Genomic DNA, 15,856 nt, shown 5'->3' on the forward strand with positions numbered 1-15,856 from the left:
ATAATCAAGTGGGATATATTCCCAGGCTGCAAGGGTGGTTCCACATTCACAGATCAATCAACATGATGCACCACAGTAATAGAAGGATAAGAACAATATGATGCTTTCAACAGATGCAGGAAAACCATCTGACAAAATGTTACATCCGTTCAAGATAAAAACCCTCAGCAAAGTACATTGAGACTCAACCTACCTCCAAATCATAAAGGTCATCTAGGAAAAACCCACAACTCGTCTCATCCTCAATGGGGAAAAACTGAAAGTGTTTCCTCCAAGGTCAGGGACAGGACAGGGATGACCCCTCTCACCACTATTTTTCCACATAGTACAGGAAGTCCTAGCCACAGCAATCAGACAAAAAAAGAAATGAGGCATCCAAATTGGCCAGGAAGAAGCAGAACTTTCGCTGTTTGGAACTGACATGATGCTCTCTATAAAAAACAGGAAAGACTGCAATGAAAATTGCTGGGATTGATATACGAATTCGACAAATCACAATATACAGAAATCAATGTACAGAATTCTATTGCATTTCTGTAGACGAATAATGAATTAACAGAAAGAGAAAGTAAGGGATCCATCCCATTGACAGGTGCACCAAATACCCCAAGATACCTAGAATGAACCTAACCAAAGAGGTGAAAGATCTGTACTCTAAAGGCTGTGAAACACTGATGAAAGAAAAGGAAGAGGACACAAAGAAAAGGAAATAGATTTCACCCTCATGGATGGGAAGCAGAAAATACTGTTAGAATGTCTACACTCCTCAAAACAATCTGCATATGTAATGAAATCCCTATCACACTAACAGAAACATTTGTCACAGAACTACAACAAATAATCCCAAAATTTGAATGGGACGACAAAGACCCCAAACAGCAAAAACAAAATTGAAGAAGAAAACTAAAGCTGGAGACATTACAATTCCAGACTTCAGGTTGTATTAGAAAGCTGTACTGAGATGAGCAGTATGGTCCTGGCAAAAAACAACATCAACAAAACAACAACAATATCAACAACAACGACAACAACAACGACACAGACGCAGAGATCAATAGAACGGAAACGCAGAAATGAACTCACACCTATATGGTCAATTAATTCTCAACACAGCAGGAAAGCATATCAATGGAAAAAAAAAGATAGTCTGGGGACATGTGGGTGGCTGCAAAGCGTGTGATTGTGGGTTCAGCTCAGGTCATGATCTCAGGGCAGTGCAGAGCATGTGTGGGATTCTCAGTCCCCATTTCTCTCTGCCCCTCTTCTGCATTCTCTCTGTCTCTCAAAAATAAATACATAAACTTAAAGAAAATCTCTTCAACATATGGTTTTGGAAAAACTAGACAGCAACGTGCAAAACAAAACAAGACCAACAACGGACCACCTTCTTACAACATACACAAAAGTAAATCCAACATGGATAAAGACCTATGTGTGAAACCTGAAACCATAAAAATCCCAGAGGATAATTAACACAGGCAGTATCTTACTTGACATTGGCCGTACAAACGTCTTTGTAGATATAGCTCCTGAGTGGAGGGAAACACAAGCAAAAATAATGGGACTTCGTAAAAATAAAAAGCTTCTGTCACCAAGGAAATAATCAACAAAACTAAAACACCTACAGAATACTATTTGCAAACGACATCTGATTAAGGGTTAGTGTCCAGAACAAATAAAGTCATACAGCACCCACAAAAGGAGAAATCCGATTAAAAATGGGCAGAAGACATGAATGGACATTTTCCCAAGGAAGACATACACATGGCCAAAGCCATGTGAAAAGATGCTCAACAATACTGATCTTCAGGAAAATACAATTCAAAAGTACAACGAGATAACACATCACATCCATCAGAATGACTAAAATCAATGAAGGATGAAACAGCAGGTGTTGCCAAGGATGTGAGGAAAGAGAAACCCTCTTGCACTGTGGGTAGGAACGCAAACTGGTGCAGCCACACTGGAAAACATCACGGAGATTCATCAAAAAAAAATGCAAATGGAAGTACCTTACGATCCAGCAATTTCACCACGAGGTATTTCCACAAAGAATACAAAAATAATCCTTCAAAGGGATACATGCACCCTGATGTTTACAGCAGCATTTTCTACAACAGCCAAATTACGGAAACTTCCCAAGCATCCATCAACTGATAAATGAATTGAGATGTAGTATATGGAATGTAATATTATTTAGCCGTAAAAACAGGAAATCTTGTCATTTGCCACGAGGTGGAGGAGCGACAGAATGTTATGCTGGGTGAAAAATGCCTGTCAGAGAAAGACAAATACCAGGTGATTTCACTAACACGTGGAAATAAAACAAAACAAAGGGGGGGGGGGTGAAGGACACAGTGACAAACAAACAGACTCTTCACTGGGAAACAAACTGAGGGCTTCCACAGCGAGGTGGGGAATGGGTGAAACAGCTGCTGGGGATTACGAAGTGCACCTGGGATGAGCACCAGGTGACGCGTGCAAGGGTTACTCTATATTGCACACCTGAAACTATTCCACTCGGTCTTCACTCACTGGAATTTAAATTAAAAGATAACCTAAGGTTAATGACAGGTACGAACCAGGTTTTCTGTAGTTTTCAATCACTTCACTAGGTTGGAAAAATAACCACGAAATTTTTAAAAAAGCATGTATGATGTGGGGGACAGTTGTGCCCTTACCTCCGTCTCTGGTTCCAGCAGGATGCAGAAACTGGGTCCCAGCTCATTCTTCTAGAAGGTCCTGAGACGAGCATTTCATGTGTTCACGTCCTAACGGAATGCAGCTCCCGTGCTTCTCAACTTCTGTCAGGGTTTCTTCCCGGAAACGAGCCTGAATCTGGAACAAACCATCGACTGCATCCATGAGGTGATGTCGTGGGACCCCGCAATCCATGAGTCCTTCAGTAAAATATGTCTTGTTCAAATACTGTCCGGGAAGGGGAGGAATGAAACACGGGAACAGCCCAGAAAATGCAAGGGCCTGTGCTGCCCAGCAACCAGCTTGCCCAGGGAAGCCACCCAGCGCCCCCTCCTCAGCACTCAGTACAACAAGGCAGCGACTCAGGAGATGCCAAGTTGCTGCAAAGCTCCCAAGGTCTCCCCAGGGGTGGGCGGCAGAACGCGCTGGAAAGGCAGCTCTGCTCTCTGTCCTGAGGCAGCCACAAGAGGCCCTGAGTCCTCTGGGAGCAACAGCGACCCTTCCTGCTCTGAGGTGTCCTGGGTCAGAAAAGCCGATGGTGCGCCCTCTGCTGGCCATCACTGCCCAGGCAGAGGAACCCGCCCCTCCGGGTCTGTGGTGCTCGAGCTCTCTCTGCCGGCCACCATGGGAATTCCTGCAATGTTGAAGGCCCTGGGGGCTCAGCTGAGGGACCGAAGGTACTCTGGGCAACCCAGCCTGTTCTCCACATTGGGAAGGGTCTTAGTGACAGGGCCTGGGACACAAAGAAATCTTTTCCTTCTCCTTTCTTGTGAGTGAAGAATGAAACCGAATTTATTAACGTAATGACATCATTTGTAATGCTTTAAGCAATGTTCCCAGAAAAATAGACCGCCAAATTACACATGCTGAACAAGAGGTAATGGTGTTGACCACCTAAGTGTGTAGGTCAGATAAAGAATGGACACCTTTGAGAGAGAGATACCGGCTTCCAGCTATGGAATGAATGAGCCTAGGGATACAAGGGACAGCCAATGGAAGAGAGTCAATCCTGTAGTAATACTGTTGCATGCTTTCACAGGATAGCTACACTTGTGCTTAAGTACAACATAATTTATAGACATATGGAAGGACTACAATGTATGCCTAAAACGAATACAACAAATGTGTGAAGAATATTTCAATTAAAAGTCGACATCCTTTATGCTATCTTTAATTTCTCTTTCTTTGCCAATAAGCTCTCATTCCTCGGGCGCTTGGGTGGCTTACTTGGTTAAGCGTCCGCCTTCCACTCAGGTCATGATCTTGCAGCCCATCAGTTTGAGCCCCGCGTCAGGCTCTGTCCTGACAGCTCAGAGCCTGGAGCCTGCCTCACATTCAGTATCTCCCACTCTCTCCCCCATCCGCAGCTCGGGCTCTCTCATAAAAGGAAAAAAAAGAAACATTAAAAATAAAAAGTCATTCCTAATTTAGAATCTGTGAAATTCCATCTATACCAGATTCTCTAACATGACCATCTTGATGTTTAGAGCTTATCTGAAAAGTCACTAATAATATCTGATGACACATATGTGACAAGGTCAGCATGCAACTTACAGGGAGCTGCACATCTGTTGTGAATTTACGACATGCATCCGTGGCTTATATTTCCAATGAAATGTGCTTTAGGGATACGGATGGATGAAATCATGTCCATCAGTCATGTAGGTCAATTTTCTACAGGACCATCATGCCTTCAGTTAGTAATTGCCATCTCTTCAAAATCAAAAGAAAGCTGGGAAAAGGAATTGTCTTTGAAGGACGTAAGAGAAGACTATGGTGTTTTAAAGTGTTCACCTACCTTCTGGAATCCTCAGATTGGTTGTGGACAGGAGGATAGCAACCCACGATTTGGATGCACACCACTCGTTCCAGAGGGAGAATATGGACCTTCTTGTCAAACACTTTTTATCAATATCAGCAGTTCAACTCTGCCAGGTCCAGACTGCCGGACCTGGGGGCAACACGATGCCTCGTGCCTGGGTTCAGAACATGAGGAACGCCAGCTGGTGGCGGGAGGGGGGAAATCCCACAGGGCCTGGGGCAGTGAGGCAGATGACCCCGGGACACCTCCCCACAGGGCGGGCTCTGGAGCTTACCTGCCAAAGAGCAGCACACTCTCCCTGAAGACATCCTTCTCCATGACAGAACATAACGCTGGGCCTCGCAATTCCAGGAGAGGTGACAGATGCCCATCTTTTCAATTGCAATGGCCTCTGCAGAGCTTGGCCCCAAGGATGTTGGAGTCTTAGAGTCATGAAACTATGATGCCCATGATACCAGCCCTTTCTGCCCCAACACTCAGAGCCACTACACACATCCCCTCTCCCCTGGCCCATCTCGCCCCGTCCACATACCTGGACCAGGTCTCCACTTTTCTCCTTGTACTTCCTCTTTGTCTCTGTTTCTCTCTAACCACACCTCTCTGTGTTTCTTCCTTTCACTCTCTCGGTCTTGCCCCAATCCCCTATCACTCATCCAGTTTCTCTCCCCTTACCTGTCTCTTTGTCCACCTCTCCCCAGGCTTCAGGCTATCTGCTCTGTGCATGCAGCCCTGTCCAGGAGCACAGGGCACTCCTGTCTCTCTCTCGCTCGTCATGGTTTGTCCCAGGCCCTGATCACAATGGGGGAGAATCCCCCATACAGCAGCTGCTCATATTGACATTTGCTAAAGCAAGGCTGGCAGCATGTGGACAGCCAGACGTTTACCTTTGGTGGCCCAGCCAGGACCCCAAAGCTGCTGGAGGGCTGGCTGCTTCCCTAAGCTGGAAGGAAAAAGGGGCTCACAGGGTTCAGGGTCCCTGATGTAGATTGGATTCGCTGATGTAGAAGGAGCCATATGCTTACACCCAACTCTCCTGGGTGGTGTCAAAGGAACCTATCTTAGCCCATGGACCTCTGCCCTCCCCATGCCTCAATACGGCATCAGGGGGAGCTTTAGGGGACACCGTGTGACTCACCACAAAAATTGCGTCATTTGCCCCCTTGGAGGCCACCTGGATGGGTGCTATTGGTGGCAGCTGGGAAGGTGGGCTGTGAAGCCGGGTTTGTCCACTCAGGATGGGGCGGAGTCCAGGGGATGGGGACCCTGTGCCACGTGCAGGGGTCCGTCCGTGGCCCTGACAGCCGGGCCAACGCTTGGGAAGAGACGTGACTGCACTGGCCAGAAGCGGGGCAGGGTGGGTGGACAGCGCCCCGGGCCGGGCCTGCCATGGGCTCTGCGGCCTCTGCTGCTCAGACGTGTCGTGAGAAGCACATTCAGCCAGGGGTGGGCGGCCAGGGTGGGAGTCTGGCCTCCTGGGTGTGTGATGGGGAACCGGCTCCCCACCCCCCTGAACACACTCTGCTGATGCTCGGCGGCCTTCTCAGAGGAGCAAAGGCCTCCCTCCTTCAGGAAGCGCCCGAGTAGGAACGGTGGCCGGGGCGGGGGCGTCCTGGGCCCTGGGAGTCCACCCGCCCTTGGGGGAGAAGGTCTGCCCGCTGCGTCGCCACATGCCTGAGGCCTGGGGACCCGTGCTCCGAGCTGGTGGGGAGGAGGGGTGCCTCCCCGGCCTCCGGGGGTGTAGGAGCCTGCCTTGGGGCGTGCGGGGATCTTCCTCTGCTGGAGACACTGGCGGGGGCCAGTCCGCGTGGCTGAGGGCGGCCGAGTCTCAGGTGGGGCGTGGGCCGGGGACGGCGTATCCAGGTGGCAGCTGCCCCCGGCCTCAGCCTGACACCCGGCTGCCTTTCGTCCCCATCCTCCACCCCCCTCCCCCAAGTGGATCACTGCCCAAGCTGCCCGCCCACTTCCTGTGGCCAAAACATAAAGGACCTCGGGGGCCCCCAGAGCAGAGACCCATGGAGCCTGGCAAGGTAGGGGCGCTGTCCCCTCTCGCACAGCTGCAGAGGCCCCTGGCCCCCTCCGGCCCTGAGCTGTCCCTCCGTGCCCTCTCTCTTCGCAGATGCTGTGGCTGTTGCTTCTGACCCCCTTCTTCTCGGGGACCTGCGTCATGGGGAGCCCAGGTGAGTCCTGACCCCACGGGAGTCCTCCCTTCCCAGAGGCTCCTGTAACCTTGTTTCCAGTTCCAGTCGCTTGGGGGCCTTGGAGCTGCCTTTCTGTGCCCTCAGGGGAGGCCTACGTGGGGACAGGGCTCGGCCCCGGGCCCCGAGGCCTGGCCTCCCTCCCCCCTCATGTTGCTTCCCAGCCTCCCTCCCAGGAAAAGAGCTGGTGGGCATCGTCGGGGGCCACAGTGCCCCCCAGGGGAAGTGGCCGTGGCAGGTCAGCCTGAAAGTCTACAATTATAACTGGGCCTCCTGGGTGCACATCTGCGGGGGCTCCCTCATCCACCCCCAGTGGGTGCTGACCGCTGCCCACTGCATCGACCGGTGAGTCCTGCTCGCTGCCATCTAGCTCTGGGTGAATCAGGAGGTGTGGGAATCCGGGCTCCAGGCGGGGCGGAGGGGGCCGCCCTCGAAGGACCGGCCTCCATGGCTTCTTTGCGACCCCAGGAAGGACGCCGACCCGGCAGCCTACCGCATCCATGCCGGGGACGTGTACCTCTACGGCGGGAGGACGCTGCTGAATGTGACCCAAGTCATCGTCCACCCTGACTACATCAACGCCCAGCTGGGTGCGGACGTGGCCCTGCTCCAGCTGTCACACTCTGTGAAATACACGGCTAACGTCAGGCCTGTCAAGCTCCCGTCGGCCCTGCTTGAAGTCACCCCAGAGGACGAGTGCTGGGTGACCGGCTGGGGCACCGTCATGGTGCACCGTGTGTACGGGGTGGGGTTGGGAGGGGTTCGGGGCCCCGCGAGGCATTTCCCGACCTTGCCACACGGAGAAGTCCTGGCGGGTGGGCGGCTGCAGGTTCTGGAAAGGAATCGCCTTCCGACACCATCCCCCACCCACCCCGTGTGCGCCCCAATCGGGAGATCCGACCCCAGAGGCTGGAGGGTCCCTGAAGCACAACTGAGCTCGGGACCCAACACTGTGACGAGGAAATTCATATTCTTAGATTTTTCCAACTTATAGGAAGATATTGGGGGGGCGGGCAGAAACCCTCCCCATTCCCCCCGCATTTTCTTTCCGGTCTTTCCAACTAAAGGCAGAATCCACCTTCCGGGTCTTAGGGATTTAGAGGGAGATGGGAACCCTGCACCCTGGGGTCCCCACGGGAGCGATCCGGGCGGGAACGCAGGCTCGCAGCCGACAGCGGGGGCCACGCTCCAGCCTCCGGTCACGTCTCTCCCCCAGAGTTGCTGCCTCCGCCCTACCGTCTGCAGCAGGTGGCGGTGAGCGTGGTGGAGAACGCCGTCTGTGACCAGCAGTACCACACCGCGACCAGCCACCGCTTGGCGGGCAGGAAGATCATCCAGGACGACATGCTGTGTGCGGGGACCGAGGGCCGGGACTCCTGCCAGGTGAGCCCCAGCCCATCCCGGCCCCCACCCCGCGCTGGAGGCCAGCCGGGGCTCAGTGCTCTCTCTCCTTCCTCAGGGCGACTCCGGAGGCCCTCTGGTCTGCAACACGACGGGTGCTTGGCACTTGGTGGGAGTGGTCAGCTGGGGCGACAGCTGTGCCGTGAGAAACCGTCCCGGGGTCTATGCTCGCGTCCAGACGTACGTGCCCTGGATCACGCAGCAAATCGGGAGGGGCCTCTGACCAGGGCCTGCTGGCCGTCTGCCCGGCTGGTCCCGGAGGAGAGACGCCTTCCTCCCCCCAGAGCCTGCTGCTTCAGCCTCTGCGCCCCCGTCCCTGGCCTGGGCTCCGCCTTCCTTCTGGCCTCCTCAGTGTCCGGGACTTCCCTGACTGCTGGGGGAAGGAGTAAGAAGATGCCAGGGGGCGGGCGGGAAGTCCCTGGGCCCCAGGGTGCCTCGCTGTGCTGTCTGTCAAATTAAAGAGCTTGAGGAATGACCAGAGTGCGGTCAGTCTCTGTGGAGTGGGCTCTCCGTGGGAGCGTGTCGGCCAGCCCCGAGGTACAGGGGGCCGCGCTGGGGCTGGTGTCCTACCAGGCTTGGCAAGGGAGAGTGAGGATCTCAGGGTTGGCTCCACTCTGCGGCCACAGCCGCCAGCTCTGTCCTGCACCGGAGGCCACCACGTGGTTCCAACCTTGCATCCATTCCTCCTTCCATGCCCCATCTTTCCAACCATCCATCTGTCCATCCTACTTCTCTCGTAAGGCAAGGTCTCTTCTGGGAATTAACCAGTTGCCACGCAAAAGTGACCTGGATATGATGCCAATTTGTCCTCCCCTTTAGGGACGTGCTTGCCCATCTGGGTACCTTCAGGTGAGGGTCTTCGCTGGCTCCCCAGGGGGAGTTGGGTATGAGCTCCAGGTTGGGAGCTCCTGGTTGGGTATGAGCTCCAGGTGCTGGGCAGCAGGCGGAGAGAAATGCCCGGTAGGCAGCCGGGTGAGGGGCTGGAGACCACGGTGCCCCAGGGCCATGATGTGTGTGTGCTGCAGTGTTAGGAGGTGCCCTGAGCCCATGTGCCGGGCCAGGGTGGGGCAGGGAGGGCCCATTCACCTGTTGTGCAGGTGGGAAGAGGGAGGTGGGAGGAGGGAGGAGCTGAGGGACAGGCTCCGTGGCAGGCCCCACCTGCTCCTTCTGGGCACTTGCAGCTATGGCTGTCCCCACCATTTGTGCCCCGTGGATCCTGCCCCGTGGACTAAGTGGCCGGCTCTGGGCCACACAGGCCACAGCAGGACCAGGGCGGCCCCGGGTGGCCTGTCTGTAAACCCACGTTTGTTTTACTCGTCACCTGGACAGGGGTCGGGATGGGTGTCCCCCACCTCCAGGAAGCCCTCCCCGGTTCCCGGGGGGCACACTGACTCGTCTCCTCTGTCCTCCAGGAGTCGGGTCTTCGGGGCCGCCCCGGAGGGTCCCAGCTCGAGGCCCAGAGTGAGCCAGGAGACAGGCCCTCGTGACAGGCGTCTGTGCCTGCCCACGCTGCCCACGTCCCTGCCCCCGTGCCCGCTAGGGGTCCCGTGGTCTTCACCGCAGATCAGATGGGCACAGCCCCCAGCTGCCCAGCTCAGGGCAGGCGCTTCCTAACTGTCCGCCGTGTGGCCAGGGCCTGATGACAGAGCTGATTAGGGGCCCTGGGAGGGGACTGGACTTGTCTGCACCCGGCCCCGGCTTGAGACAGAAACTCGGAGGGTCATCTGTGCCCCCCCCCCAATGTCTCTGGACATGGTGCCGTTTCTGCCCCCTATTTGACAGGAGAGCAAACTGAGGCACAGGGAGGGGGGTCCTGTCCCTAGATGCCTTCCATCTCTGGCCCCGGGGATGCCCTCCCAGCCTGCTGGGGCCTCTGGTTGCCCAGGGGACATGGGTCACGTGGGCCCACGTGGTGGCCTTGCAGGGGAACCCTCCTCCTTGCCCCCACACCCACACTAGCCGCTGACTCGTCTCTGGCTGCCCTCGGCCCTGACCTTTCCTGGTCTCGGCTGTGTGGGTTTGGTTTCCAGGCACACGAGAACCCCCACCCCTGGCCGCCCGAGGTGCGATTCATCTCTGATCTGCAGCTCTGGGCGTGAAGGAGCCTAGTCCCGTCTTTCCACCCTCACCCTGTCCCCTCAGAGACTTTCCTTGTCTTTCCTTGCGAGACGCACCTCCCTCCACACCTCATCTGGCCCGAGGCCTACTCAGGCCTCAGAAAGTTCTAGAACTCATCACCCCAACAACGGACAGTGACAGCTCCTGGGTGGGATGAGGGAAGGTGGAAGGAGGACGGATTTCGTGGTTGTTTCTTTTTTTTACCTTGACACGTCCATATCCGCCAAGAGTTTCCAGGGGGTGCGTACTACACTTGTCATGAAAATAACTTCCGGGTTAAGAAGAAGGTGCGTCCTCCCTGCCCCCCTGTGCCGAGGTCTCACGTCACATGGCAGCCAAGGGGGTCTGATGGGCAGAACCGGGGCCCGGTCTCCCGATGCCCCTCTGGCCCCTACCCTCGCTGGGCCCCTTCCCTGAGGGCTCGACACTCACCAGGGGAAGGTCCCGCCTCGGTTCTTCCACAGCCCCCCTCGATGTGAGGTCAGTTCTAGAAGGAGTAGAGCGCACGTGTGTGAACAACCGAGAAATCTTCAGTCTACACGCACAAACACCTCCGACTGCAAAAATGTTATGCCCAGAATTCGTGATCCCCAAAGACCACCAGGGAGCCGAGTCCGATGCAAAAGCAAAGAGCCTTCATTCGAGCTAGCTCGAGCTCAATCCCCTACCTGCACGGACGCAGCGGTGAGATACCAGGGAGAGAGAGCGAGTTTCAAAAGGACAAAGATTTTACTGGGGCCTAGGGGCCGTTGGTGAGGTAATGGCTGTGGCCTCAGCCGATTGGCTGGGGAAGGGTCCGAGTCCTGTGAGGCAGGTGAGCCGGAGGTTACTCAAGGGGAGGAGGCGTGGTCAAGGTGAAGGACACAGAACAAGATGCAGTTGCCCGGCATAGGCCCTTTCATTCCTCCCTTGTCATGTAGCTTTCGGACCCAATCATGGGACCGGCTGCATTTATGGTGACAAGGGCAACAGAGTTTGGAGGTTTACGCAAAGTTCTGGGAACCAAGTGTCCCTGGGGTGGCTCTGGGAGGTCTGATTAAGTATTGTCCCCGAGCCGGTGTCTATGATCTGCCAGGTGATGTTTTGGGGGCGTGGGGACTCCCGGCAGCAGGAGCAATGACATGCAGAGTTAATAGAGTTACGAATATTCAGTGGGTGAGCTTTAGCGGGTCGTGTTGGTCCTGATTGATGGCTCATCGCGTGACAAAGTCCTTCTGGATCGAGGAGGGGTCCACTGGCCGAACGTGGGTGTGATGGACCCAGGTCGCGATGCCGTCTACTTTGAGAGCGGTGGGGGTTGTCAGCACCACGATGTAGGGTCCTTTCCAGAGCTGCTCGAGGTCTCTCGGTGGTGCCTCTTAATGTAGACCCAGTCTCCTGGCCTGTACTGATGAGGTGTCGGGGTCGGGCCAGCTTCGTAGATGGCACGGAGGCGCGGCCAAATGTCCTCGTGCGCCCTTTGGAGCCCTCTCAAGGAAAGAAAAAGTTCTTGATCTTTAAACTAAAGGTTGGGAACAATAGGGGGTGTCCTGCTAAACATGATCTCGTAGGGAGTAAAACCCAGTGTAAGGAGTGTTCCTAACCCGGTAAAGGGCGTAAGGTAGGAGAGTCACCCAGTCCCCACCAGTCTCCATGGTTAATTTGGTAAGGGTCTCTTTTAGCGTTCGATTCATTCTTTCTACCTGTCCTGAGCTCTGAGGCCTATAAGCACAATGTAATTTCCAGTTTGCCCCCACCGCCTTGCCTACTGCCTGTGTTACCTGCGAGATAAAAGCTGGTCCACTGTCTGATCCTACCATGGCAGGAAAACCAGACCCGGGTAAGATGTCTTCTAGTCGCTTCTTAGCCACCGTCTGAGCCAATTCATGCTTGGTTGGGTATGCCTCCACCCAGCCAGAGAAGGTGTCCGTAAATACGAAAAGATATTTATAACCGTACTTTCCTCGTTTGACTTCAGTGAAGTCGACCTCCCATTGGGCTCCCGGTCTGGTGCCTCTGAGCCTGGTTCCTTTTTTATTTGATGTGGCCCTCGCGTTGGTGAGTTGGCAGGTCTTGCAGGCAGATACAACTTGCTCTATTCTGGTGTCCTGTTGGTGAATCTTGATTCCGGCATGTCGGATTAAGTCTTTTAATTTTCGGGCCCCCATGTGAGTAGACCGATGCATGTGCTCTAATATTGAGACTCTGAGCCGGTCTGGCAGCACGAGCTCCTTGTTAGGTGTATACCACCGTCCCTTTATCTCCTGGGCCATGGGGGGCTTCTTGATCTGCTGTAACTCCTCCTGGGAGTATTTGGGCTGGTCTGGTAAAATGGGTCTCACCAGTCCGGTAGTTGTTAAGCCGTTGTCCAGCTCCCGTTAGCACCTCGGTGAGGGCGACGAGCTCTGCTCGCTGGGCTGACATTCTGGAGGGTAGAGCCTCCGCCCATACGGTGTCCGTTTTGGTGACCACCGCTGCACCCTATTACCTGTGTCCCTCTCACACAAAGCTGCTGCCATCAGTGAACCAAGTAGCCTCGGCATCGGGGAGGGGCCGGTCGGTCAGGTCCGTCCGGAATCCATGTACTCGTTCCAGGATTCCCGCACAGTCATGTAGTGGAGCACCTAGGTCAGGGTCGGGCAGCAGGGTTGCAGGATTGAGGGCTGCACTGGGGTGGAACCGCACTCGTGGAGGGTTGAGTAGCAGGCTCTGGTAATGAGTCACACGTGTGTTGCTCATCCATCTATCAGGAGGCTGTTTCAGGACCCCTTCAATGGCGTGTGGGGTCGTGATCCAGATCTCGTGTCCTAGGGTCAGTTTGTCTGCGTCCTTGACTAGGAGTGCTGTTGCCGCAATAATTCTTAGGCATGGCGGCCAGCCGGCAGCCACTGGGTCGAGTTTCTTGGACAGGTAAGCCACTGGGCGATTCCAAGGGCCTAAGGCTTGAGTTAGAACCCCTTTTGCTATTCCCTGATGTTCGTCTACAAAGAGGTGGAAGGGCTTCGTAATGTCTGGTAGGCCCAGGGCTGGGGCACTTAGGAGGGCCTTTTTTAACTGATTAAAGGCAGTTTCTTCTTTTTCATCCCATTTCAATGTTTTCCCCTGTTTGGTAGCTTCATATAGGGGCCTGGCGATCTCAGCAAAACCCTCTCGCTGTGTATGTGAGGCTTCTTCGCAGATGCCCGGTACACTAAGGCCCCCAGGGTAGCCAGCAGGTCCTGGGTCCCTCGCTCACAGTCTTTGGCCATGTCGGCAGCAATCAGGATGTCATCTACATACTGTAGGAGGGCAAGGCCAGGGTGCTCCCTTCTGTACTCACCCAGGTCCTCGTGTAGTGCCTCGTCGAAGACGGTGGGCCAATGTTTGAATCCCTGAGGTAGCCGTGTCCAGGTGAGTCGCCCACTGTGGCCCTCCTCCAGATCATGCCACTCGAAGGCCAACAAGGGTTGGCTCTGGGGTGCCAGCGGCAGACTGAAGAAGGCGTCCTTTAAATCTAGTACCGTATTTCAGACCCTGGAGGGCGCCAAGGAGCTCAAGAGAGTATATGGGTTGGGAACAGTTGGGTGTATATCCGCGACCCTCTTATTTACTTCCCGGAGGTCTTGTACCGGTCAGTAATCATTTGTGTGAGGCTTTTTGACCGGCAGTAGGGGGTGTTCCAGGCAGACTGGCAAGGAACCAGTACCCCTAGGCTTCGTAGTCTCCGGATGTGTGGCTGGAGCCCCTTCTGGGCCTCCTGAGACATGGGGTATTGTTTGATCCTTACCGGACTCTCTCCTGGCTTGAGCTCTACCAGGACCGGGGTCCTGTGAGTGGATAGTCCTATCCCCGCCCCCCCCCCCCCCCAGTCTCTGCCCAAGCCGAGGGGAATTCTTGAAGCCATCTGTCTATATTATCCTCTCTTGGGAGCGCCTCCTGGTGGAGGCGGTATTCATCCTCCAGTTTCATGGTCAGGACGTGGATGGGGTGGCCCTTGCCATCGGTGACCTGAGGCCCCCCCTTGTCTGAAAGTTATCTGAGCTCCAATCTTGGTCAGTAGTCCCGTCCTAACAGCGGGTAGGGGCATTCTGGCATTACCATAAAGGAGTGGGATTCCCGGCCCGTTCCCAAATCTACTGTTCTTCGGGTAGTCCATGAATACTGGCTCATACCAGTTGCCCCTTGGACCCAGGACTTCTTGCTGGCTCGTTTTCCTTGTGGGGTGCGGAGGACTGAATGTTGTGTTCCGGTGTCGACAAAGAAGTCAACAGGGGTCCCCTCCACCCTAAGAGTTACCCTGGGTTTGGGGAGAGGGTCTGAACTCCGACTCCCCTAATCACTCAGTTCATCTAGCTCTAGGACGTTTACTCGAGCAGTCTTGCCTCCCTTCCCGCCGGCCCTTTTCGGACAATCTGGGGCCCAATGTCCTATCTCCTTGCAGTATGCGCACTGATCCTTCTGCAGCCTCTGCTTCCCCCCCCCCCCCCCCCCCCGCCTTGGTGGTTCCTTTACCTTTTCCTGAGTCGTCTGCCAGCTGCCGGAGACGGCGGTCTCGTTCCTCGGGGAAGTCAGCATTGGTAGCTAGTAGTATTCTGGCCAGGTCTCGAGTCTGCTTACTGCTGGCAGCCCCCGTGGTGCAACCCTGCTTGTCCTCAGGAGGCTCCCAGTTATTATATACCTTTTCGGCTACCACGAGTAAGCCCTGCAGACTTTTTCTCCTAGTCTATCTATTTTCTGTAATTTTCTCCTAATGTCTATGGCCGATTGGTTTACAAAGGCCATGATAACAGCTGCCTTGCTTTCCGGAGTCTCTGGATCCAGGGGGTATAGGTACGGAAAGCCGCCATGATCCATTCTAAAACGGCAGCCAGAGATTCATCTTTTCCTTGTTGTACATGTCCTACCTTGTCCAAATTGGTTGGCTTTCTAGCAGCCATTCGGAGACCCCCCATTAGAGTCTGGCAGTAGACCCGGAGCCTCTCCTTTCCTTCTGCCGTGTTGAAATCCCACTGGGGCCGAGTTAAGGGGGGGAAGGAGGCATCTATCTGAGCCTGGTTGGTGGTGGGATTCCCATCTGTGCCCGGAACTAGTTTTTGGGCCTCATTGAGGATTCTTTCTCTTTCTTCAGTCGTGAACAGGACCTGCAAAAGCTGCTGGCAATCGTCCCACGTAAGCTGATGGGTAAAAAGAACAGAGTCTAATAAATCAATAAGCCCTGCCGGTTTCTCGGAAAACTTAGGATTCGGAACTTTCCAATTGTAGAGGTCACTAGTGGCGAAAGGCCAATAGTGATGGGGCCGATTCCCCTCCGCGTCTGGGGGTCTGGTGGCTCGCAGGGGCAGAATAGTGGAGTCGGCGGCGGAGGCGGATTGTTCCCCCTGAGCCCTTTGTCTGGTAAGGGGTGGGCTTCCCACTGGAGTGTTTCCGCCTCCCGCTCTCGGAACAGCGTCTGCCTCCCCCGGAGGGGAAGGATGGTGTTCTTCCGGCAGCCTAGAGGGGTTATACGGGGGACGAAAATTAATTCTTCTTCAGTCCCCCCCTGCAAAGCAAGAATGGGTTTTGGCTCCGGAGGGAGAGGGACTAGGAAGGGCTTAAGCCAAGAAGGTGGGTGGAGGGGTAGTCTGAGTCTGTCCCATAACGTCCGTCCAGTAAGTCCACAGAA

General features: G+C 54.8%; 1 protein-coding gene and 1 long non-coding RNA gene across 2 annotated transcripts; one reads left to right on the plus strand and one right to left on the minus strand.

Moving 5' to 3' along the window:
- Positions 1–2,609: 2,609 nt before the first annotated feature.
- Positions 2,610–4,867, minus strand: LOC145713259 (uncharacterized). The gene is made up of 3 exons (XR_014136302.1): positions 4,797–4,867; positions 4,495–4,651; positions 2,610–2,928 (listed from the first exon to the last, which is right to left on the minus strand). It is a non-coding gene; the product is annotated as an uncharacterized LOC145713259 (long non-coding RNA).
- A 1,671-nt stretch (positions 4,868–6,538) lies between these two features.
- On the plus strand, positions 6,539–8,591 carry LOC144614793 (serine protease 29-like). The gene is made up of 5 exons (XM_078440332.2): positions 6,539–6,699; positions 6,882–7,062; positions 7,186–7,451; positions 7,934–8,100; positions 8,177–8,591. The coding sequence occupies exons 1-5, from the start codon at positions 6,639–6,641 to the stop codon at positions 8,339–8,341; spliced, it is 840 nt and encodes a 279-aa protein (XP_078296458.2). The 5' UTR covers positions 6,539–6,638; the 3' UTR covers positions 8,342–8,591.
- The last annotated feature ends 7,265 nt before the right edge of the window (positions 8,592–15,856 follow it).

Source organism: Panthera onca, chromosome E3 (assembly GCF_046562875.1).
Source record: "Panthera onca isolate mPanOnc1 chromosome E3, mPanOnc1 haplotype 2, whole genome shotgun sequence".
In the NCBI taxonomy this organism is placed as follows: domain Eukaryota; kingdom Metazoa; phylum Chordata; class Mammalia; order Carnivora; family Felidae; genus Panthera; species Panthera onca.